At 38.9% G+C, this 24,010-nt stretch overlaps 1 protein-coding gene across 4 annotated transcripts in view; it reads left to right on the top strand.

Moving 5' to 3' along the window:
• Positions 1 to 2,644: 2,644 nt before the first annotated feature.
• PTBP2 (polypyrimidine tract binding protein 2) overlaps positions 2,645 to 24,010 on the top strand; it is a 91,265-nt gene continuing 69,899 nt past the window's right edge. For all 4 annotated transcript variants that reach the window (XM_003808454.4, XM_008960540.4, XM_008960539.4 and 1 more), the window contains exons 1-2: positions 2,645 to 3,047; positions 4,739 to 4,769. In XM_003808454.4, coding sequence (XP_003808502.1) covers positions 3,040 to 3,047; positions 4,739 to 4,769 — 39 coding nt within the window. In that variant the 5' untranslated portion in view covers positions 2,645 to 3,039. The remainder of the gene's footprint in view (positions 3,048 to 4,738; positions 4,770 to 24,010) is intronic.

Here is a 24,010-nt window from a genome sequence, read left to right as displayed (position 1 = left end):
AGTATTTACTGTAAGTAAGTAGTTACTGAGCTAGGGAGGTGCCTTAGATACGTTAAGGTATTTAATTCACAGTCATCTAGGATGAAGGCCCTATTTTTTTCTTTTTTTTTTTGTTATGAGATGGAGCCTCTCTCTGTTGCCAGGCTGGAGTGCAGTGGCGCGATCTTGGCTAACTGCAACTTCCGACTCCCTGGTTCAAGCGATTCTCCTGCCTCAGCCTCCTGAGTAGCTGGGACTATAGGTATGTTTCACCACGCCCGGCTAATTTTTGTATATTCAGTAGAGGTGGGGTTTCAACATGTTGGCCAGGATGGTCTCAATCTCCTGACCTCGTGATCTGCCCGCCTCGGTCTCCCAAAGCGCTGGGATTACAGACCTAAGTCACCGTGCCAGGTCCAAAGGCCCTATTTTTAATCCTATATTCAGCAAAGGAAAGTTTCCTGGAGAGGTTAATGAACATGCCTAATGTCACACAGGTATTAAACGAAAGAGCTCAAATCTGAATCCAGGCTTTAATCAATATGCTTTTGTGTACACTGTTGCATTAGCCTCATTCCTGACTCATGCTATGCTTTGTCCTCTTGTTTTATTCTTATTTCACTTCATGTCTTAATCTAGTACTTTATGTGCCTTGACTTGTAAATTACCTTGCATTTTTCCAAGAAACTGTTAGCTTAAATAAGCAAGCAGATTAACTATTGTATGTTTGTGGTCTTGTACGGTATTAGGAAAAAAAAATAAAGAAAAATGTGTTTTTGTGAACACTGTAATTTCTTCTGCTGCCTAAGGACAAGCTTCCCTCCTCATAGAATGGTTTGTCTTTGCCAAGATAAAGTGAGAACCAATCAATCAATATCGATCGAGCGAATGTGGGGAATACCGAGAATTAATACCATAGTTCCCGCCCTTTGGTAGCTTGCACATTCAATTGTTGAGTGAAAACACATGTATGAAACCACAAATATGTGAAAAGTGATTATTAGTGGCACTAATAACAGATCCTTTATTTTAAGGTTTAAGGTGAAGTGGTTATTGTAGGAAATTTGATATGTGGTTTTTTTTTTTTTTTTTTTTTGAGACAGAGTTTCGCTCTTGTTGCCCAGGCTGGAGTGCAATGGCGCGATCTTGACTCACTGCAACCTCGGCCTCCCAGGTTTAAGCGATTCTCCTGCCTCAGCCTCCCGAGTAGCTGGGATTACAGACATGCACCACCACCCCGGCTAATTTTGTATTTTTAAAAGAGACGGGGTTTCTCCATGTTGGTCAGGCTGGTCTTGAACTCCCGACCTCAGGTGATCTGCTTGCCTCGGCCTCCCAAAATGCTGGGATTACAGGCGTGAGCCACCGTGCCCGGGCTTTTTTTTTTTTTAACGATTGACAATCCCATAGGCAAATCAAGAATTTGTAAAAATTTGGGTGCTTTGAAGAGTTCTATAGCAAAGTGTTTGGACAAGATGCTCTTTAAGGGTCTATCCAATTTAAAAGTAATATTATTTATGGCCGGGCACGGTGGCTCACGCCTGTAATCCCAGCACTTTGGGAGGCCGAGGAGGGCGGATCACCTGAGGTCAGGAGTTCGAGACCAACCTGACCAACATGGAGAAACCCTGTCTCTACTAAAAATACAAAGTTAGCTGGGCGTGGTGGCGCGTGCCTGTAATCCCAGCTACTCGGGAGGCTGAGGCAGGAGAATCGCTTGAACCAGGGAGGCCGAGGTTGCAGTGAGCCGAGATTGCGCCATTGCACTTCAGCCTGGGCAACAAGAGCAAGACTCGGTCTCAAAAAAAAAAAATTCTAAAAATTATACACAATATCATTTAGTATATGAAATTCCAATTAGCAAAGGATAAGAGCTTTGCCTGAAGGAGATACAGAAAAACCCAGAGTGAGTATTGAGAGTAACTGGAGGGACACAGGGAGTATTTGTCATTTTTCAGAATTAGAAGTGCATTTGTGCTTGTGAGTGTTGGGGTGGAGGTGAAGGGTGCAGGAGAAGGATGGGTACTGGCAAAGTCGCTACTCACTGAGCAAATTTTCAAGCGGGTGCCTTTCCCAATTTTGTTGAGCGTCTGATAAAAACACGTTGAAGTAAAATGTCCACTATAGTATCAAGTAAAAATTGAGACCGTAAGATATAGCAAAGGGAGTCAATTTGCATAGCCCATTTTAATGCTTCTACTTTCTCTAACCAATCTGAAGACTCAGTTGTTCCCACTCCCATCTCCACTTTCCCTTTCATGCCTCCAAATGTTAAAACTCCAACTATTGTAGCATTTTAACACATGGCTCCATTTGTGTCTATTTCCACCTAGCGTATTGTGAATATTTTCTACAGGCGCACACTAATCACCAACTGAAGTGAGAATCACATTTTCCTCCACTTGGCTTGGTACTACAGGTCTTGAAGCAAAAGCCTGTATTTCAGTCTGAGGAGTTCTACTTGCTTGAGAAAGTACTGTTGTTACCAAGTGGTCTCGTTCAGTGGGGTAAAGATTTTTGTTTTAGAGGCTGGAGCCGGTCTGCAAATAAAAGATGGCTTAGGAGAAAAGCTATCCAATGTTTTTTCGTTGGCCCGCATAGGTTGACGGTAGCCAAGCTGGTATTTGGCTTGGAGTGAAAAGTGGAGGCTGCCTGGGGGCGTCCTGCAGTCAGGGCAGAGAGAGTGTGGAGAGCTGTTGGGAGGTGTCCCACCCACGCCCCCCCAAGGAGGGGAAACCGGGACGCCGCGGTCTGCAGCAGAACGCCAGGTTCCAGAGGACGGCAGGAGGAGGGCGGAGGGAGAAAGGCGCGCGGAGGCGCGGAGGAGGCGTCGGCTGCGGGGCCCACTCCCCCTAGTCCCAGCGCCCCGCCGCTCGCCTCCCGCTGCCGGGCGCCGGCGCGCTCGGCTCTTTCCGCCGCCGCTGCTGCCGCGCGGTGGCCCGTGCGCCTCGGCACCTTCGGCAATTTCCGTCGGGCCCCAGCCGCCATTTTCTCGCCGCTTGTGTGGCTCGCTGGCTGCGTGGCTCGGTTCTTGTGAGCGAAGCTTTGTCCGGTTCGGCAATGGACGGGTATGTAATCGGGCCGGCGAGAAGGTGTGTGTGAGAGAGGAGTTGGACCGTCCTTCGGCCCGGTCCCGGGCCGGGGAGAAACCCTCCCGCGGCCCCTCCCAGGGCTGGGCTGCCGTTACCCAACCCCCGCCCCATCGCACACACCCCTCCCTTTGCTTCCCCCGGCGAGCTTTGGTCGAGAAAATGAGAAGAAAGCGGGCTTGGAGGCTGGGGAGGCATTGGGGCGATGGCGGGGGTGAGGATCCCGGAGTGGGAGCGGGCACCGGCTTGGCGGCGGGGGATGGGGTGGAAACCCCGTAACGTCTCGCCGGTCTGTCCCTGCCCCCTCTAGGAGCCATTTCGATCCGTACCCTGGGACCCGACCCTTGGGTTAGCGGTGCCTGTGAGAGCGAGTGGGATGGGCAGAGACAGGCCTTTGGATTGGGGGAGCCTCTAGGGGAAGAGGAGAGAGGCACCCCATGTGGATCCCAGCCATGAGCAACCTCTCCGGCCTCGCCCGGCCTTCCGTGGTCGGGAGAGATGCCGGTGGCGGGAGCTCCGGGGAAAGCCTAGTGGGAGCCGCTGGGGAAGGGGGGAGGGCGTGCGGCGGCGGGAGGAAGGGGGAGGGCAGATGTCATACTCCTTTGTTTTCATTTGAGTCTGGTAGTGGGGGCGGGAGGGAGGAAAAAATGCCTTTTTGTGGGGACTGAAAACATTCAAGGCTTGGCAAAAGGGCCCAGAAATTAAATCATCTAAAAAACGAAGTGTTTGAAGCCGACATCAGTCACATGGGCAAAGGCCAACAGCAATGGCAGAAACAAGAGCAGATAGTCAACAAAGGGCTATCTCTTTAGCTACTTTGGTCAGTTTCTGGAAAAACGACTATAAAAACCCAGAACCATGCTGCATCTTTGCGAACCTGAGTGAAGACGGAATGCTGAGTGAGGTGAGAGGCAAGACTGTGAAATGGTAGGGACCGATGTCTCTCTCATACGCTTCACACCTGAAAAGACTCAGTAATTTAACTCATTGTTAGAAAGGGGGCACGCTTAAGGTCAAAAATACAGCAGTATGCAGCTCTTTTGGGAGTGTAAACATAGTATCATTTAACAAGTACATTTATCAAAATCAGTGAGTATTTGAAGAATCAAAAATTTGGTTAAGCGCCTAGAGTTTGGTGTGTTTTAAAAGGTACTAAAAACAAGATTTTATAAAAGTTAACACAGTCTTACAGAATTCAAATCATCCTAGATGTTACCTAAAGATTATTTTCCAGATGAAACAGATCCAGAGAAGTTCAGTATTCCCCCCAGATCAACACGGAAATTGATGTCAAAACTTGCACTAGAATTCATGTTTCCTGATTCCTGGTTCCTGTGGAGACTACTAAAGAGTTTAAGCGTTAAATTATTAATCTCAGTATACTGGCATTGTAGAAATGGCATAGTGTTTTGGGTTTTGTTCTTTTTGGCTATTGAATGTGTTGTTAAAAAATATCACAAGTTGTCTCACATTTGAAAGTTACTTTTAGAAAACCAGGTTGGTAACAGTACAGGTAAGTCACTGATCATCTGTGGTATTTTTTTTCCCCATCTGTGTGTGAGTGGCTGGAAGATTTATGAATGATGGACTATCCTAAAAAGTTTTAGAGCCAAAGAGCGAGTGATTAGAAGAATAACAGGAAGTTGAAACTACTTATTTTTTCTTTGCAGAATCGTCACTGAGGTTGCAGTTGGCGTGAAGGTAGGAAAATACTATGTTTGAAACTGGGATTGTTGGATCTATTATCATAATTACTGGAAAATTTCAGCTTTTGCTTTTGAAAACTATAACGTAGCTAACAAAACCCAAGTGTAAAATGTTTCCTTTCATTTGTAAAGTTGGACCATATAAACAGTTTGTAATCACCATAAGTTTTTCTAGAACTGTCAGTCTGTAAGAATAACCTTTTAAAGTAAGTATGAATGATCAAGAAATTGAAAATGCTTTCACACATGGCTTCTTGTAATATAAAACGATACCCCAATTTTCTGAGGGGAAATAATGATTTTAAATGGATGGTAAGTGGTTTGACCTATATCTTATAATTTTGTTAATCTAAGTTTTTTGTTTTTTGTTACTTTTTGTCATGAAAATGAATATATTTTGGTTAATAATAAAGCACATTAGAAATGAATTATACTGATCCTTAAAAAGGAAGTTGTTGAGGCAGTTAGCTTCAAATTTGAATTAGAAGTTAAGAGCTGGTTTGTCTATTAAAGAAAGTCTTTATGGTAGAGATCCTTTGGAATCCTTCCTTTTTGGCTAAGAAAACTACTCATCGTTTAAACTTTAGTTCTAATGCTTAACATTTTCTTGAGTACTTGCAACTTTTAATGTCATGATGTATTGTAATTTTTTTTTTTTTTTTTTTTTTTTTTGAGACGGAGCCTCACTCTGTTGCCCAGGCTGGATGCAGTGGCACGATCTTGGCCCACTGCGACCTCTGCCTCCTGGGTTCAAGCAGTTCTCCTGCCTCAGCCTCCTGAGTAGCTGGGATTACAGGTGCGCACCACCACGCCCAGCTAATTTGTATTTTTAGTAGAAATGGCATTTCACCCTGTTGGTCAGGCTGGTCTCAAACTCCTGACCTCATGATCTGCCTGCCTCTTATGATCTGCCTGCCTTGACCTCCCAAAGTGCTGGGATTACAAGTGTGAGCCACCGTGCCCGGCCTGTATTGTCATTTTTCATTTGCAAGCCTCTCTGTCCTGAGAGGCTATCTGCTTAGTCCAGTGATGCTGACTGTTCAAACAGTTTTTCGAATTCTTAAAATTGTATCCATAATGGGGGGGAGGGGGAAGGGATAGCATTGGGAGATATAGGGGGGAGGGGGGAGGGATAGCTTTAGGAGATATACCTAATGCTAAATGACAAGTTAATGGGTGCAGCACACCAACATGGCACATGTATACATATGTAACAAACCTGCACGTTGTACTCATGTACCCTAAAACTTAAAGTATAATAATAATAATAATAATAATTGTATCCATAATGATGTGATGTTCTTTCAAATACTTTTGGGGATGGTACTGTGTTTTCTTGCTTATTTTCTGTCCTCTTACCTATAGTGAAATAGATATTTGCCCATTCTTTAGGCTTGTTTCTTGAGTTCATTTTGTACAGACTAAAGGAGGAATAATACGCTCTTTTTGGTGATAGTATTTTCCAAGTTGAGTTAGTCATGGGATTTAAAATCAGGAATAGCTAAAGAGTGCAAAATGGTAGATGTTGTAGGTTCCATCCAAACAGATTTCTGTAAATTTTGTAAAAGAATAAATGATACAAGTGTGAGTTGTCGACTGTTAGTGGAAAAGGAGAGGAGTTTGTAGACAAGGCTCAGAATGAGTAGACAGGAAAAAACTGAGGAGACTTGGAATAGGATGTCCAGGTGTAATGTATTGGTTACACCAGTTTTTTTTTTTTTTTTTGAGACGGAGTCTCACTCTTCGCCCAGGTGGAGTGCAGTGGCACGATCCTGGCTCACTACAAGCTCCGCCTTCCGGGTTCACTCCATTCTTCTGCCTCAGCCTCCCGAGTAGCTGGGACTACAGGCGCCCACCACCACGCCCGGCTAATTTTTTGTATTTTTAGTAGAGACCGGGTTTCACCGTGTTAGCCAGGATGGTCTTGATCTCCTGACCTTGTGGTTACACCAGTTTTTTGTTAGTTGTTTGAGGAGAACACTTTAGAAGATGATAAAAAAAATTGCAAATCGTTTTTAAAAATCCATTGTTTAATATAAAAGTCTGAATAATTAAAGTTAATTTAATTTTCTGGAATAATGGTTAAGAATTTTTGCTTTGGTGTCAGGCCTGTGTACAAGTAATTAAGTGTTCTTTAAAACTTAAAACATTTGTGAATTTGCTTTAAAGACACTGATGCATGTGCATATTTAAAAAAATTCAGGTCGGGCGCGGTGGGTCACGCCTGTAATCCCAGCACTTTGGGAGGCCGAGGCGGGCGGATCACGAGTTTAGGAGATTGAGACCATCCTGGCTAACACGGTGAAACCCTGTCTTTACTAAAAATACAAAAAATTAGCCAGGTGTGGTGACGGGTGCCTGTAGTCCCAGCTACTCGGGAGGCTGAGGCAGGAGAATGGCATGAACCTGCGAGGCAGAGGTTGCAGTAAGCGGAGATTGCACCACTGCACTCCAGCCTGGGCGACAGAGACAGACTCTATCTCAAAAAAAAAAAAAATAATAATTCAAACTGCTTCACAGCTTTTTTTGCTATTTCTTAGGTGTAGGTAATTGTGTTAAAATTTTGTGCCTTTTTTCTTGAAATTATTAATTTATATATTAGCGCACATATAAACATCTTTATTTACGTGATTGAATTCAAACTTGTTTTGGCCCACATCTTGCCTTTTTTTTTTTTTTTTTTTTGAGTCGGAGTCTCCCTCTGTCATCAGGCTGGAGTGCAGTGGCATGATCTCGGCTTACTGCAACCTCTGCCTCCTGGGTTCAGGCAATTCTGCCTCAGCCTCCCTAGTAGCTGGGACTACAGGCACACGCCGCCATGCCAGACTAATTTTTTTTTTTTTTCGAGACGGAGTCTCGCCCGGTCTCCCAGGCTGGAGTGCAGTGGCGCGATCTCTGCTCACTGCAACCTCTGCCTCCTGGGTTCACGCCATTCTCCTGTCTCAGCCTCCCAAGTAGCTGGGACTACAGGCGCCTGCCACCACGCCTGGCTTCTTTTTTGTATATTCAGTAGAGACAGAGTTTCACCATGTTAGCCAGGATAGTCTCGATCTCCTGACCTCGTGATCTGCCTGCCTCGGCCTCCCAAAGTGCTGGGATTACAAGCGTGAGCCACCGCGCCTAGCCAAAACGCCAGACTAATTTTTGTATTTTTAGTAGAGACAGGGTTTCACCATTTTGGCCAGGATGGTCTTGATCTCTTGACTCCATCATCCGCCCGCCTTGACTTCCCAAAGTGTTGGGATTACAGGCTTGAGCCACCGCGTCCGGCCCATATCTTGCCTTTAAAAAAAATAGCTTTATTGAGATATAATTTGACATAAAATAAACTACCCATATTAAATATACAATGTTTTATCTCATATATACCCTTGTGAAACCACCACAATCAAGATAATGAACATCTATCACTCCCTACAGTATCATCTTGCGCCTTTATAGTCCCTCCTTTCTGCTTTTCTTTCCCCAAGGAACCACTGATCTGCTTTCTGTCACTATAGATTAGTTCACACTTTTTAGAATTTTAGATAAATGTAATCATATGGTATGTACATTTTTGGTCTGGGTTAGTCCACTCAGAATAATTATTTTGAAATTCACCCATGTTGTGTTTCAATAGTCCATTCTCTTTTATTGCTTAGTAATAGTACACTTTATGGCTATACAGCAATTTGTTAATCCATTCAAGTCTTGAGGGACATTTGTATTGTTTTCCGTTTTGAGCTAATAAAAATATAGTTGTGAACATTACTGTACAAGTCTTTGTATGGACATATGCTTTCATTTCTCTTGGTGGGGCAGGCTATGATTGGAAAGTCTGGATCATGTGATAGGCATATGTTTAACTTTTTAAGGAACTGCAAACTTTTTAAAAGTAGTTGTACCATCTTACATTGCCATCAGCACGGTATGAAATTTCCAGTCCTTCCACATCCTCTTTAATGCCTGTTATCTTCTCTTTTTGATTATAGATATTGTAGTGTATATGAAGTGATATTTCACTGTGGATTTAATTTGCATTCCTCTAATATCTATGATGTTGGACATCTTTTCGTGTGCTTTTTGTCAGCTGTTATCTTTGGTGAAGTGTCTGTTTATATCTTTAGCCCAATTTTTTATTTGGTTATTTTAAATTGAGTTTTGAGAGGTGTTCATTGTGGTTACAAGTCCTTTATCAGCTATATGGCCTGCAAATATTTTCTGCCACTCATCTTCTTATTCTCGCATTGTCTTTTGAAGAGCAACAGTTATTAATTCTGATGGACTCCAGTTTACCAATTTTTTCTTTTATGGATTGTAGTTTTGGGGTCTTGTCTGAGCCATTTTTGCCTGACTGTAAGCCATGAAGATTTTTTTCCTTCTGTTTGTTAATAATAATAATAATTTTTTTTTAGAGACAGGACCTGACTCTGTCACCCCAGCTGGAGTGCAGTGGTGCAATCGTAGCTCATGATAACCTTGAACTCCTGGACACAAGGGCTCCTGCTTCAGCCTCCCAAGTAGCTAGGACTATAGGCACACAGCACCATGCCCAGCTAATTTTTAAATTTTTTATAGACCCGGGGTCTCTCTGTTTTGCCCAGGCTGGTGTTGAACTCCTGGCCTCAAGTGATCCTTCTGCCTCAGCCTTCCAAAGTGTTGGGATTAAAGGCATGAGCCACTACACTTGGCCACCTTTGTTTTCTAATAGAAGTTTTATACTTTGGTTTAACATTTGGGTCTCTTTCATTTTGACTTAATGTTTTGAATATGGTACAAAGTGTGGGTCAGAAGTATTTGGTTTTGCATGGGGATATCCAGTGTTTACAGCATCATTTGTTGAAAAGACTATCCTTTCTCCATTCACTTGGCTTTGCAGCTTCATGAAAAATCAGTTATCTCTGTATGTGTGATTTTATGTCTGTACTCTACTTTTTTGTATTGACCCATTTTCCTTTATCTAGATGCTGGAAACATACTGTCTTAATCATTGTAGCTTTATATTGAGTCTTGAAACCACTTACTTAGTCTTGGCCCTCCAACTCTGTTCTTTTTCAAAGTTGTTTTTAACTCTTCTGAGTCCTTTGTATTTTCATATGAGTCAGTTCTTACAAAAACTGCTTGGATTTTACTGGATTTGACTTGAATCTGTAGAGCAAATTTGGGGAAGATTGGCATCATGACTACAATTGATGTCTCTATTAGGTCTTTAATTTCTTTAAGCATTGTTTTTTTTTTTTCAGTGCACACGTTTTGTGCATTGTTTGATTAGATTTACCCATAAGTATTTTATGTATTTTGAAGTACTGTAAATGATATTTTAAAAACTTAATTTCCAATTGTTTGCTAGTGTATAGAAATGATTATGGCATATTGCTCATATGTTCTGAACCTTTGCTAAACTCATTTAGTAGATCTAATAGTTTTTTTTATATATTTCATCAGGTTTGCTTGAGAGGGAGTCTCAGTCACCCAGGCTGGAGTGCAGTGACGTGATCTTGGCTCACTGCAACCTGCACCTCCTGGGTCAAGCAATTCTCCTGCCTCAGCCTCATAAGTAGCTGGGACTGCAGGTGCACACCACCACGCCCAGCTAATTTTTGCATTTTCAGTTGAGGCAGGGTTTCACCATGTTGGCCAGGCTGGTCTGGAACTCCTGACCTCAAGTGATACACTTACCTAGGCCTCCCAAAGTGTTAAGATTACAGGCGTGAGCCACCACCCCCAGCCTATGCCATTAAATTTTCTACATAGACAATTTATACCCAATTGTTCTTAAATAGTTTTCTTCCTTTTCTATCTGGATGCCATTTTTTGTCTCCTTTTTTTGTCTATGGTATCCAGTACAATGTTTAATAGAAGTGTTGAGAGAATATCTTTTCCTTGCTCCTGATATTAGGGTGAGAACTCTAAAATTTCTTCCTTAACTGATACAGTTCACTAGTGAAGCCATGTGGGGCCAGATGTTTGTTTTGTCGGGAGGTTTTAAACTACATATTCAACTTATTTAATAGATATAGGGCTATTCAGTTTGTTTAGTTCTTCTTGAGTGAACTTTGGTAATTTGTATCTTCTGTAGAACTAGTCCATTTCCTTTAAGTTGCTGAATGTATTTGTGTAGAGTTGTTCATGATACTACTATTTTTTTTTTTTTTTTTTGAGACGGAGCGTCGCTCTGTCACCTGGGCTGGAGTGCAGTGGCACCATCTCGGCTCAATGCAACCTCTACGTCCCGGGTTCACGCGGTTCTCCTGCCTCAGCATCCCAAGTAGCTGGGATCACAGGCACACACCACCACACCTGGCTAATTTTTTGTATTTTTAGTAGAGACGGGGTTTCACTATGTTGGCCAGGTTGGTCTCGAACTCCTGACTTGTGATCCGCCCGCCCTGCCTCACGAAGTGCTGGGATTACAGGCGTGAGCCACTGCGCGCAGCCATGATACTGTATTTTTACACTTTTGATATCTGTTGAATCCTTAGTGATGTCAGCTCTCTCATTCCCAATAGGGATAATTTGTGTCATCTTTTTTCCTTGTCTGTCTGGATTGAAGTTTATTGATTTTATTAATCTCCAAAATACCAGCTTTTGGTTTGAGTTTTCTCTGCTGTTTTTCTGTTTTCTATTTTATTGATTTCTGCTATTTTTATTTTGTTTTGTGGTTAGTTTGATCTTCATTTTCTACTTAGTTAACATTGAAGTTAATGTCATTAACTTGGTACTTTTACTTATATAGGGATTTATTGCTGTATGTTTCCCTTTTAAGTACCGCTTTCACGGCATTCCTCAAATTTTGACACGTATATTTTTATTCACTTCAAAATACTTTTTTAAATATTTCTTTGACCCATGGGTTATTGGAAAGTATGTTATTTATGTTAATTTCCAAATATTTGGAGTTTTCCATATATCTTTCTGTTACGTATTCATAATTTTAGTTTTATTCTGGCCAGAGAACATATTTTCTAAGACTTGGATCTTTGTAAACATGGAGACTTGTTTTGTGGTCCAAATATATATGTTGTTAAGTATTCACTGAATACTCTGATGATTCTCTGCAGATTTGGAGAAATCTCTGTGCAGCTCTTTTCTCTGGTACTTTGACCTGTATGTAAACTCTAGTTACTTTGGTCTTCTCAGGCTCTTGGCTCTTTCACAATTAAAGTAGTCTTTGAGGCTCAGCCTGCTTTCCTCATAGCTGTGCTATGGCCTGGACACTCAAGGGAGTATAAGCTGAGGCAAACATGGACTCATTTGTTTTCTAACTTTCAGGGATTATTGTCCATCATTTCCTGATGTCCAGTGTCTTGAAAAGCAATTGTTCTGTATATTTGCTTGATTGTTTGGTGGTGTTTCGGCAAGGCAAATCTGGGTCATGTTATTCTGTCTTGACTGGAAGTAGAAGTCCACTGTTTTTTTTAATTACATAATATGGTCTCAGCAGTTGTAGATCTACCTCATTCTTTGTTAATGACAATGGAGGATACTCATGTGGCTGCACCACAGTGTAGTTACTGGACATACCACAATTTAGTTTCCTACATTGATGGACATTTAGGTTTGATTCCAGTTTGTTGTTATAACGTGTGGACATATTTAGAATAGAAGTAAAAATGCTGTGTCAAATGAAATTTATACTTAAAGAGTTACTGAAAACCACAATGCCAGAACACTCATTTGTTTTTCACAAGTGTGTATGGGAGTGCCTATTTTTCCATACCCTTGGCAATTCTAGGTTTTATCAAAATTTAAGAATACTAGCTTATTTTACACTAAAAATTATTTTGTAATTTATATTCTGAAATGGGTGAGGTTTTTCAAATTTGGCTATTTATATTTCATTTTCTGTGAACTGCCTGTTTGTGTACTGGACCTAGTTTAATGGTCATCTTTATCTTATCACAGTTCTTTGTGTAAAAAAATTGATTTCATATGCATTGTAGATATTTTTTCTTTGAGGTTTTTTTTGCTTTTTTGATATTCTTTGTATAGTTTTAGGCATATATATATATATATATATTTGAATTAAGTGATTTCACTGTTTAAAGTCCATTTGATGTGTAAACATTTTTAGCCTCAGCTTCTTCACCTTTAAAATTAGGATTTTAATAGTTCCACAAACTAGGTCTAATGTTAATGTATTTACATTTAGAATATCCAAGTTTTTATGGCTTTAGGATACAAATGAAATCTCATTTTCCATTATTTTATAAATTTGCTGTATTCAGCTTTTCTTGATTTTAGACTTTTTTTTGTTAGCTCAGTGAGACTATTAAGAAAGAATATTTGTGAGTTTGTAATAGGAGATTTGTTGCATTTCTTTAAAATGGCTTTTTATATTCTTCGTAATTTGTAATATCAGGGGTGTCATTTCTGTACTCTTAACCATTTTGCCAATGTGAAATCCTTGCAAAGTAATCGGCCTATTACTTGGGAAGACAGAATTGTATGAAATGACTGTAGAATAATTCAGGATGGTCCCCAATACAGTAAAATGTTAACTTTTTAGATGTAGATTTTAAGTATGGTGAAATTTGTAGCAGTGTTCTTTAGTAAGTTAACTATTAATATATCAAGACCTATAACTGGACAACTAATAAATAACCTGTTTCTTAAAATGTTAGCTTTTTCTAAATATTCTGAAAGTACTGGTTGTAAATTGCTGAACTCACAATTTAAATTATGATATGACTATTGAATTCATCATCATTGGCTTGCATAGAAAATTACAATCAAATAATGCTAAATGTAACTTTTTTGGTAATAGTTGTGTGTAACTGGTTGTTCATTATAGATGTGTTATTCAAAACTTTGGGTTTTTAGGTTTTGACTTTCCTTAAAATACTTTCCTTAAATGCTACTTAATGCTTTCTCTAGGGTATTTTTATTAGAATTTCAATTAACAGGTATTTTGATGTCTGCGAAATGACAGTACTATGTTAGAAATTGATGTATTGGCTCCTTGAGGGCAGTGACCCTATTTGTTATGTTTGTTCCTCAATCATTAATAGTACACATATTAAATAGTGCATATACACTTAATACTTAATAACTCTTAGAAGTGTCATAGGCTTTAATATGCTCATACTCTAATGAGCCATTTATCAATAAAAAGATAAATACCAAGACTATGTCTTTTAGGACTTTAGTTAGAGAAATAAGGACTCAAGGTTTTAATTAAGTGCTATATGGCTACAGTAGGAAAGATTGGTTTGGGTTGGTAGGCTCAGAATAGTGGTCTGTGACCTAGCTAGATTGGGAGATAGGAGAAAGAGTGGAGAGCAACAGGCGTTGAGAGAATGACGTAACCAAAGTTGTGTCTATAGGTTGGCATAAATTTACAGCCATTGATCAGTGAGTTGAATAGTTTGGCCTTTATGGCTAACAGCTTGTATATGGATATGAGAGAAAAGATAGAATGGCAGATAGGTTATATAGAAGACCTCAATTACAGGTAGTGAAATTTGTACTTCATCTGGTAGGCATTATTCTATATACCTGTAATTTTCCACATAAAAGTAGCTCATTATTCTGCTTTCTTTCTTTCTTTCTTTTTTTTTTTTTTTTTTTGCTATAGCAAATTTATTGTAACAACACAAAGTATTATCTTATAGTTTTGTAGGTGAGAAATCTGACACAGGTGGGCTAAAATCAAGGTGTTAGCAGGGCTGTGTTCCTTTTTGCAGGATCTGGGGGGAATTTGTTTCCTTGACATAACTCGGCTGTTAGCTTCATCTTCAAAGAAGGAATGGCAAAGAAGACTCTGTCTCACATCACATCACTCCGACACATTCTTGTGCCTCCATTTCCCACTTACAGGGACCTTGTGATTACAGTGGGCCCAACTACATAATAGAGGATAAATGTTTAAATTACAAATTAATGAAGTGGCAACTGAAACAAGTTTTAACCTATTCTCAAGAAAGGGCTTTGCTGGAATGGTGGCTCACACCTGTAATCCCAGAACTTAGGGAGGCTGAGGCAGGCAGATCACTTGAGCCCAGGAGTTTGAGACCAGCCTGGTCCTCATAGCAAGACCCCATCTCTACAAAAACTTTTAAAAATTAGATAGATCTGGTGGCATGGGCCTGTAGTCCCAGCTACTTGGGAGGCTGAGACAAGAGGATCACCTGAGCCCAGGCGGCAGTGAGCTATGATTTTATCACTACACTCCAGCCTGGGCGAGAGGAGATCCAGTCTCAAAAAAAAAGGAAAAGGGCTTTCCTGAGGGTCAAATGAAGTACAGTTGACCCTTGAACAACATGATTTTGAATTACACAGGTCCACTTATTCATAGATCCACTTATACAGAATTTTCTTCTCCTTCTTCCACCCAAGACAGAAAGACCAACTCGTCCTCTTCCTCCTTAGCCTACTTAGCGTGAAGACAGTCAGGATGAAGACCTTTATTATGACTGATCTCCAAAAAGATTGGCTTCAATATTTCATGGAGTGCTATGAATTAGAATCCTGAGTCTCTATATTGTTAATTATTTTAGTCTCTTGGTCTACGTGTGTTCCTAAACTGTAGTAGCTTTCTTAATTTAGTTCTAGGCATACTACATTAGGGGATAAGGTGGTTAAGTGATATTTTCACTTTAAAAGTAATAAGGTGTCACAGAAAGTTATCACGAGATTTTTTTGAGCAGTACTTCTTTTTTAAAACTATTATAATGAATTTTAGACACAATAGTATCATGAACCATTGTGTATCTATCATTCAGTCCCCAAAACCATTAGCAACCCATAGCTAAAATGATGATATCCACACTCTGCTTTTCCACTTCTGTTATTTTGAGATAAATTTCAGATATTCATATTGTTTTATCTGTAAAGGCTTCAGTGTATATCTTTAAAGAATAGGGACTCTCCTCTCTTTTCTTTTTAAAATATAATCAAAAGACTGTTAGGACACACACACAAAGTTACCTCATATTATAAAATGTCAAATTTGTATTAAAATTTCCAATTGTCTCATAAAAGTCATAGTATTTTTATAGGGTTTTTTTTTTTTTTAGTGGGGGAAGGAGTCACGATAAAATAAGATCAGCAAATTTAACAGGTTGTTATTACCTCTTAAATATCTTTTAATGTACAAGTTCTCCATTCCTGTTTTTTGTTTTTTTTTTAAGTTGCATTTCATTTGTTGAAGAAAACTGGTTATTGGTCTTACACAGTTGCCTATAGACTACATTTACTGATTGCGTTATGATTTTGTAATTTAGTATGTTCTCCATATTTCCAGTAAATTGGTAGTTAGATCTAGAGACTTGCTCAGGGTCTCTATTTTTTTGGTAATATTTTTAAGTGGTGGGTTTTTATTTCTGTTAGACATGGTTTCTGACTTTTCGTGTATGTCATGTTTTTCCCAGGAACATTTCTTATACTTTACCTTGTTTGTGCTAGGCATAGTCTGTGCTCAATAATTGTCTCCTTTTTTTTTTTTTTTTCCTGTTTTTTGAGAGACAGAGTCTTGCCCTGTTGCCCAGGCTGGAGTGCAGTGGCCCAATCTCAGCTCAGTGCAACCTCTGCCTCCCGGGTTCAAGTGATTCTCCTGCCTCAGCTTCCCAAGTAGCTGGAACTACAGGCGCCTGCCACTACACCTGGCTAATTTTTGTGTTTTTAGTAGGGATGGGGTTTCACCACGTTGGCCAGGCTGACTTCGAACTCCTGACCTCAAGTGATCTGCCCACCTTGGCTTCCCAAAGTGCTGGGATTATAGGCATGAGCCACTGTGCCTGGCCAATAAGTGTCTCTTAATGAGTATTCTTAAAGGATATCTAAAAAGAAATGTAACTTAAAATTCACATAATAGTAATACTATACAGTGTTAACATTTAATGTAAGTTGGAACTATTGATGGTGGACAAGAATGTTTTCTTGTCAAGAACATACGATTTAGAATGAAAAGATGAGGGTTTGACTTTTATAGCATTGAACAGGTTAACCTCTGAGCTTCAGTTTTATACATTTTTAAATGGTTTCAGTTGTACCTACTTCCAAAATTATTTTGAATGTTAGATGAGATGAGGAAAAGACTTATGCTGAAAGGATGAGAATGGTTGTTGTTGTAGTTCTTTAATCTGTAAATCTACATTTGGAAGGAACACTTTTATGGAAATCAAATACAGTAAATTAATTTCTAAGAGATCCTGGAGTTCAGGTTAAAAATAGCCTCAGACAGCACTAAATATCTTTATTAGTGAACAAAAAAATAAAAATAACTTAGAATTTAGCACAGAGAAGCAAAGAGATGAAAATAGGAGAAGGGTTAAAAATGTGTTGGAAAGGAAGAGAAGTTCTAACAAACATCTAATTAGAGTTCCAGAAAGAAATTAAAGATTGCAGAAAGGCAAAATTTGAAATGCTAAAGGCTGATAATTTTTCAGAATTGGTGGGCTATATGAGTTCTTAGATTTAGGAGGCACAAGAAAACCTGGACACATAACAGTAAAAGAGCAGAGCACCAAAGACATAGAGATCTTTAAAGCAGCCAGAGAAAATCAGATTCCCTAAAGAATAAGAACTAGAAAGTCCCAATATGCTTCATCAGCATGGGCATCCAGAAGATAGTGGAATAATATTTTCAATGTGTTGAGTGAAAATAGCTGCCCACCTGTTATTTTATAGCCAGCCAAATTATCATATAAGGGGAAGAACAAAATAAAGACACTTTTTGAAACACGTCATTCTGCCTCCAAAAAAGCAATTTAGGAAATGTATCAACAGACCCACTGAAGGAATTTCTGGAGTTTGTACTTCAGGAAGAAAGCCAATGACACCAGAAAGGAAGTCTGATATAGAAGTGAGGCTAATCAAGAAATTGGTAGGTCTGTGAGTAAATCTAATTACTGACCATATAAGAATGTAATAGCAGTGATTGATAAGGGGTTTAAAAATAGAATTAAAAATATTAAATCATAACAATATGTGAGAGAGTGGTAGAGACACTGGAGTTTGAGTTCTGATGATCTAGTATTGATTGGAGCTGTGTTGTCAGTTACAGTAGCTACTAGTCATTTGTTACTGAGCACTTGACATGTATGTAGTTTAAGTTGATCTTCTACTTAATTGAAAAATACACACTTCTGAGCCTTAGTCTGGAAGAAGAATGTAAAATATCCCAAGTTTTCATATTGGTTACATGTACAGCTGATAATATTTTGGCATTTTGGGTTAAATGAAATACATTATGTGTGTTGCCTTTTCCTCTTTTTTCCTGTCCTTTTTTTAAGATAGGGTCTTGCTCTGTCCACCAGGCTGGAGTGCCGTGGCATGATCATGGCAGCCTCAACCTCCTGGGCTCCAGTGACCCTCCCACCTCAGCCTCCCAAGTAGCTGGGACTACAGTTGTGTGCCACCACACCTGGCTAATTTTTGAGTTTTTTTTTTTTGTAGAGACAGCGTCTCGCTATATCGCCTAGGCTGGTCTCAAATTCCTGGGCTCAAGTGATCCTCCTGCTTTAGCCTTGCAAAGTGCTGGGATTACAGGACTGAGTCTGGCCACCTTTTTCTTTCTTTCTTTCTTTTTCTTTTTTTTTTTTTTTTAGACGGAGTCTCCCTTTGTTGCCCAGGCTGGAGTACAGTGGCTCTATCTCTGCTTCCTGCAAGCTCTGCCTCCTGGGTTCACGCCATTCTCCTGCCTCAGCCTCCCGAGTAGCTGGGACTACAGGCGCCTGCCACCACACCCGGCTAATTTTTTGTATTTTTAGTAGAGACGGGTTTTACCATGGTCTCGATCTCCTGACCTGATCTGCCCACCCCGGCCTCCCAAAGTGCTGGGATTACAGGCGTGAGCCACTGCGACCGGCCCACTTTTTCTTTTTACTTTTAAAAATGTGGCTAACAGAAATTTATGAGATTATATTTATGGTTCATACTACGTTTCTTTTGGACAGTGCCAGAGTGAATCAGATAAGCTTGCATTTTAAAATCCTAAGGGTAAATGCAATAGAGATAGAACGCAAATAATTGGGGAGGGGGGTTGACTGAAATTAAAGATGTATAATCCAAAAGAAGGCAAAAAAAAGGAAAGACACAAAGTGAGCTTATATGTTAATAGCGTGGAAAGGTTCTATGAAGGGTTGTTTAGAGCCTTTAAAGGTAGAATTTTCTTGTCTGGTTGCAGGAAAGAGTGGCATTGTTTTTGTTCACTTTTAAAGCTACAAAAACAAGTAATGATGAGGAAAATTGGGACATGTTGAGGAAGTAAGTAATTTTTTGGAATGTAGGTTGAGTTAGAGTAGCAGAAGACAAAATTTAAAAAGTAGTTTTTGACAGTAATATGGAGAGCTTTGAGTGCAAAGGATTTGCAGTGAGGACCTTTGAAAATTGAACCTGCTTTCTCCTATCAGTATTTATGTTTAAATAAACTTGATTCTTTGTGAGTATTGTTATATATGTTTTCATAACTACTGTTGTAGTAACGTTTCTTTTTTTTACTAGCTTGCTTTCATGCCACGCTGTTGATTAAATATTTATGGGCCATTTTAAGGCTTCTAATCTTCATTTGTGATGAACTTTTGAGGAAGAGTTAGGTTTTGTAAGTGTTGAACTCCAATAAACACAGTTCCACTTTCCTTAACTTCTCAGAAAGATACTTTGCTATTTGATACAGATAGTTGTCTAGGCAAGCTATTAGCAGGGTTTCAGGTAAGACATGTGTTTGCTATTTGTTTTAAGCAAACTCTTCCCTCATTTATTCAAATTGTAGCAAACATCTACTACACCCATTTCCAGTTCTTTGTCTTAATAGTTCAACTATTATAAAAAGGAGTGGTATATATGTATAAACTCTTGCTTGGCTTTGGTTTGATTGAGTTAATAAGGTGAGTTTTTTTTGTTTGTTTGTTTTGAGATGGAGTCTTGCTCTGTTGCCCAGGCTGGAGTGCAGTGGTGGGATCTCGGCTCACTGCAGGCCATTCTCCTGCCTCAGCCTCCCGAGTAGCTGGGACTGCAGGTGCCTGCCACCACACCTGGCTAATTTTTTGTACTTTTAGTAGAGATGGGGTTTCACCGTGTTAGCCAGGATGGTCTCGATCTCCTGACCTCGTGATCCGCCCGCCTCGGAAATACTTTGCATTGTTGGATTGATTGGGTTTGAGCCCCTGTTGTACTTAAGTGATTATGAACAAGTCTTTTATAATCTGAATTTCCCTTTCCTAGTTTGTAATATTGAGGATAATAATTCCTAACTTGCATGATTGTTGTGAAGATTAAATAAGACAATGATATTGGTAGGAGCTCTTTATAATCTTTCTCTCTTATGTACAATTCAAATATATGTCGGTTTAAATACCAAAATACCACTTTAAAAAATCTGGGCTGAAATGGACACTTCTAATGTAGGAGTAGTGCTTTAGAAAATAATGCTTTGTTTCATATTCTTTTCCTAGTATTTTATGTCTAGTAACTCATAAGGAAAAAATGATCAGATAAGTATATTTTTTAGATGCTGATTACAGCATTATTTAAATAGTAGAAATAACTGTTCAGTGATAAGACAATAAATTCTGTTCATAAACATTACAAATGTTTTTTAAATATTTTTCATATGTGTGAAAAGTAGGATTAAAAATAACTTTGACAAATGCATACAATTTATATGTGTCCCCAAAAGCTGGAGGGCAGTGTACCAAAATAGAGTAGTTTTCTCCAGGTTGATGGGATTAGTTTTTTGTAATTCTTTATATATTTTCTCTATATTCCACATTTTAAGTATTTTATGATAAAGTTATTAATATTGATAAAGTTATTAATATTGCTTAATTGATTAAACCCTGATATTTTCTTGTTTCTTTAAAAAACGTTGCATAACTTGATATAAATATTTTTAATTGTACAAAAAACACATAAAATTTACTATCTTAACCATTTTTAAGTGTACACTTAAATTGTTTAATTATTCTTATACGTACTTAATAATATTACATTGCAAAACCCATCTCCAGAACTTTTTGGAGAACTGAAACTCTATACTGATTTTAAAACTCCCTCTTTTGTCCTTCCGCTGGTAACCAGCATTCTATTTTCTGTGTCTATGAATTTGACTACTTTAAATACCTCACATAAGTGGAATTATACAGTATAGGTTAAGCATCCCTAATCTGAAAATCCAAAGTCTGAATGCTACAAAATCTGAAACTGGTGTGTGTTTTTTTTTTGAGACGGAGTCTTACTCTGTCGCCCAGGCTGGAGTGCAGTGGCGCGATCTCTGCTCACTGCAAGCTCCACCACCCGGGTTCACGCCATCTTCCTGAGTAGCTGGGACTACAGGCGCCCGCCACCACGCCCGGCTAATTTTTTGTATATATATATATTTTTTTTTTTAGTAGAGACGGGGTTTCACTGTAGCCAGGATGGACTCTATCTCCCGACCTCGTGATCCGCCTGCCTCGGCCTCCCAAAGTGCTGGGATTACAGGCCTGAGCCACCGCGCCCGGCCAATCTGAAACTTTTTGAGCACTTACTTGATGCTCAAAGGAAGTGCTTAGTGGAGCATTTTGGATTTTAGATTTTCAGATTAGGAATGCTCAGGTTGTGTTTGTCCTTTTGTGACTGGCTTATATTCACTTAATATAATGTCCTCAGGGTCCATCCATTTTGTAGCATGTGACAAGATTTCCTCCCTTTTTAAGGCTACATAGCATTCCATTGTGGTACACAAAAGTTCATTTGAAGCCCCCTGTGTCATAACTCAGACTTCCATAACAAAATACCATAGACTGAGTGACTTAAAAAACAGAAATTTGTTTTCTCACAGTTCTGGAAACTGGGAAGTCCAAGATCAAGGTACCAGCAAGGCAACTTTCCTTCTGAGGCCACTTCTCTTGAAGTGAGGCCACCATTTTACTTTGTGTGCCTCACATGACCTTTTCTTTGTGAGCACACTTTGGGGGAGTGGGTGGCAGAAGCTCTCTGGTGTTTCTTCTCATAAAGGCATTAATCCCATCATGAAGGCCTTACTCTCATGATCTCATGAAATCCTCCAGTTAACTCCTAAAGGCCCTGTTTCAAAATTGCATCACATTTGGGGTTAGGACTTCAGCATGTGATTTTTGGGGAAACATAAGCATTCAGTTGATAATACCCTGCATATAGTTGACCCATACTTCTCCACTCCAGGTAATTACAATACTAAATTTGATGTTTACCATTCCCATAAATTTCTCATTTACTACATGTTTATGTATTTTTATCTTAAGCAATATATGGTTTTGTTTTGCATGTTTAAACTATAGATGTACTATCATGCTGTATGTATTCTGTAATTTGCTTTTCTTGTTCAGTGTTATTTTTGTTTTTTAAGTTTATATATATATATAATTTTCATTGCCATATATTATATGATATATGAATATATCATCTTGACAAATGAGTTAATATTTGACGAGATTGATTTGTCAAATATTTTAAATTTTTTTCCATCACAAACTGCTACTGTAAGCATTAATATGCATATTCTAACGTGTTAATATTAGAGTTTCTCATAGATTGTGTCTTTTCAAATCGATTGAATATTAACATGTTGCTTTCATAGGTAATTATATTAATTATACTGTTAGCGCTGCATGTAGATTCTTGTTTCTATACATTCTTTGAAAATCGGCATTGTTGGACTTTTTAATTTTGCTGATCAAATGTACATGGGAAGGATATCTTGTGGTTTTAATTTGCATTCCCTATTAATGCAAAAAAAAAAAACATTGATTCCTGGGAGTTTTTATATACTGTGCAGACTAATTGTTTTGTTATTTTTTTTGGTTGGTTTGTTTTGTTTTGTTTCGTTTTTGTTTTTGTTTTGAGAGACAGAGTCTCACTATGTCATCCAGGCTGGAGTGCAGTGGCTCGGTCACAGTCACTGCAGTCTTGACATCCCAGGCTCTAGCAATTCTCTCACCTTTGTTTCCTGAGTAGCTGGGACTACAGGAATACATCACTATGCCCAGCTAATTTTTCAATTTTTTTGTAGAGATGGAGTCTCACTGTATTACCCAGGTTTGTTGCGAACTCCCAGGCTCAAGCAGTTCTCCCGCATTGGCCTCCTAAAGTGCTGAGATTACAGGCGTGAGTCGCTGTGCCTGGCCTGTTTTGTTAGTTACATGTCCTACAGATAACTCTCTCCTCTCGCTGACCTGTTTTTTTTACACTGATGAATAGTTGTAAATTTTAATGGGACATTTATGTTTTTCTTTTAAAAAAACATTTAACCTAAGGCCTTACGTATAGGCTTGTGTATTTTATTTTGAAAGTTTTAAAATTTTGATTTTCACATTTATGGCGTTAATCTACCTGGAATTTATTCTTTGTGTAGCGTATGTTACAGGTTTAATTATTTTTTCTATATGGATAGCAAGTTTAGTATGTACTTGATTGAATAGCTCAGCTTTTCTCCAATGATCTGCTTTCTCAGCTCTTCAGGTTTCCGTATATTCACAGAACCATTTCTGTGCTATGTCTTGTAGCAGTACAACAGTGTCTTAATTACTTATGGCATCAGCATTAAGTTTTGGAATCTTGTACAGTGAGTGTCAAAACTTTGTTTTTCAAAATTGTCTTGGTGTTTTCTTCACTGCATTTATTTTAAGATCATTTGGCTAAGTTCTGTGAAGGCTCTTTGGGTCTTATTTATACTTGCCTTAAATTTAGTAGTTAATTGGGAGAACATTATAGCTGCATTATCAAAATAAAATGGCAATTTTTTTTGAGCTGAAAGGCAGAGAACTATAACATTTCTTTGAAGAATTTTCCACTTTCTTCTTCATGGTATTTTCCCTAAGAGACATGCTTAATGCAGAAAATATGTTAAAAGGATTTTAAACAGCTTATATGTAAGGGATGAGGGAACAGGGATACTTGGACTAATATTTCAATATTTCTAAAATTATTGATTTATTGAGTACGTTCCTAGAAAACTGTTTTATTGAAAGCTTCAAATTTCTCAGAATTGTATAGCATTTTTGAATTCTCTCTTTTGTTACTAATATCAAGCACCTATGTTTTCTCCTATTTCTTGATTTGTCTTGTCACAGAATTTATTTTACTGGTCTTTTCAAAGAACCAGCCTTTTTACTTGTTTTCTTTTTTGTTGGGGGCAGTGGAGGGATTCACTTTAATTTGATCCTGAACTCCTTTATTTTCTTGTTTTAAAATGCATTCAAGGTTAAAGGTAATCAGCTGATAGCTTTGGCCTTTTTTTTTTTTTTTTTTACTTTTAGAGTTCTCTTTTTATTGTAAACTTCATTATAAAGGTTTTAA

This window comes from Pan paniscus, chromosome 1 (genome assembly GCF_029289425.2).
Source record: "Pan paniscus chromosome 1, NHGRI_mPanPan1-v2.0_pri, whole genome shotgun sequence".
Lineage (NCBI taxonomy): Eukaryota > Metazoa > Chordata > Mammalia > Primates > Hominidae > Pan > Pan paniscus.
This window is presented reverse-complemented; position numbering and strand designations above follow the sequence as displayed.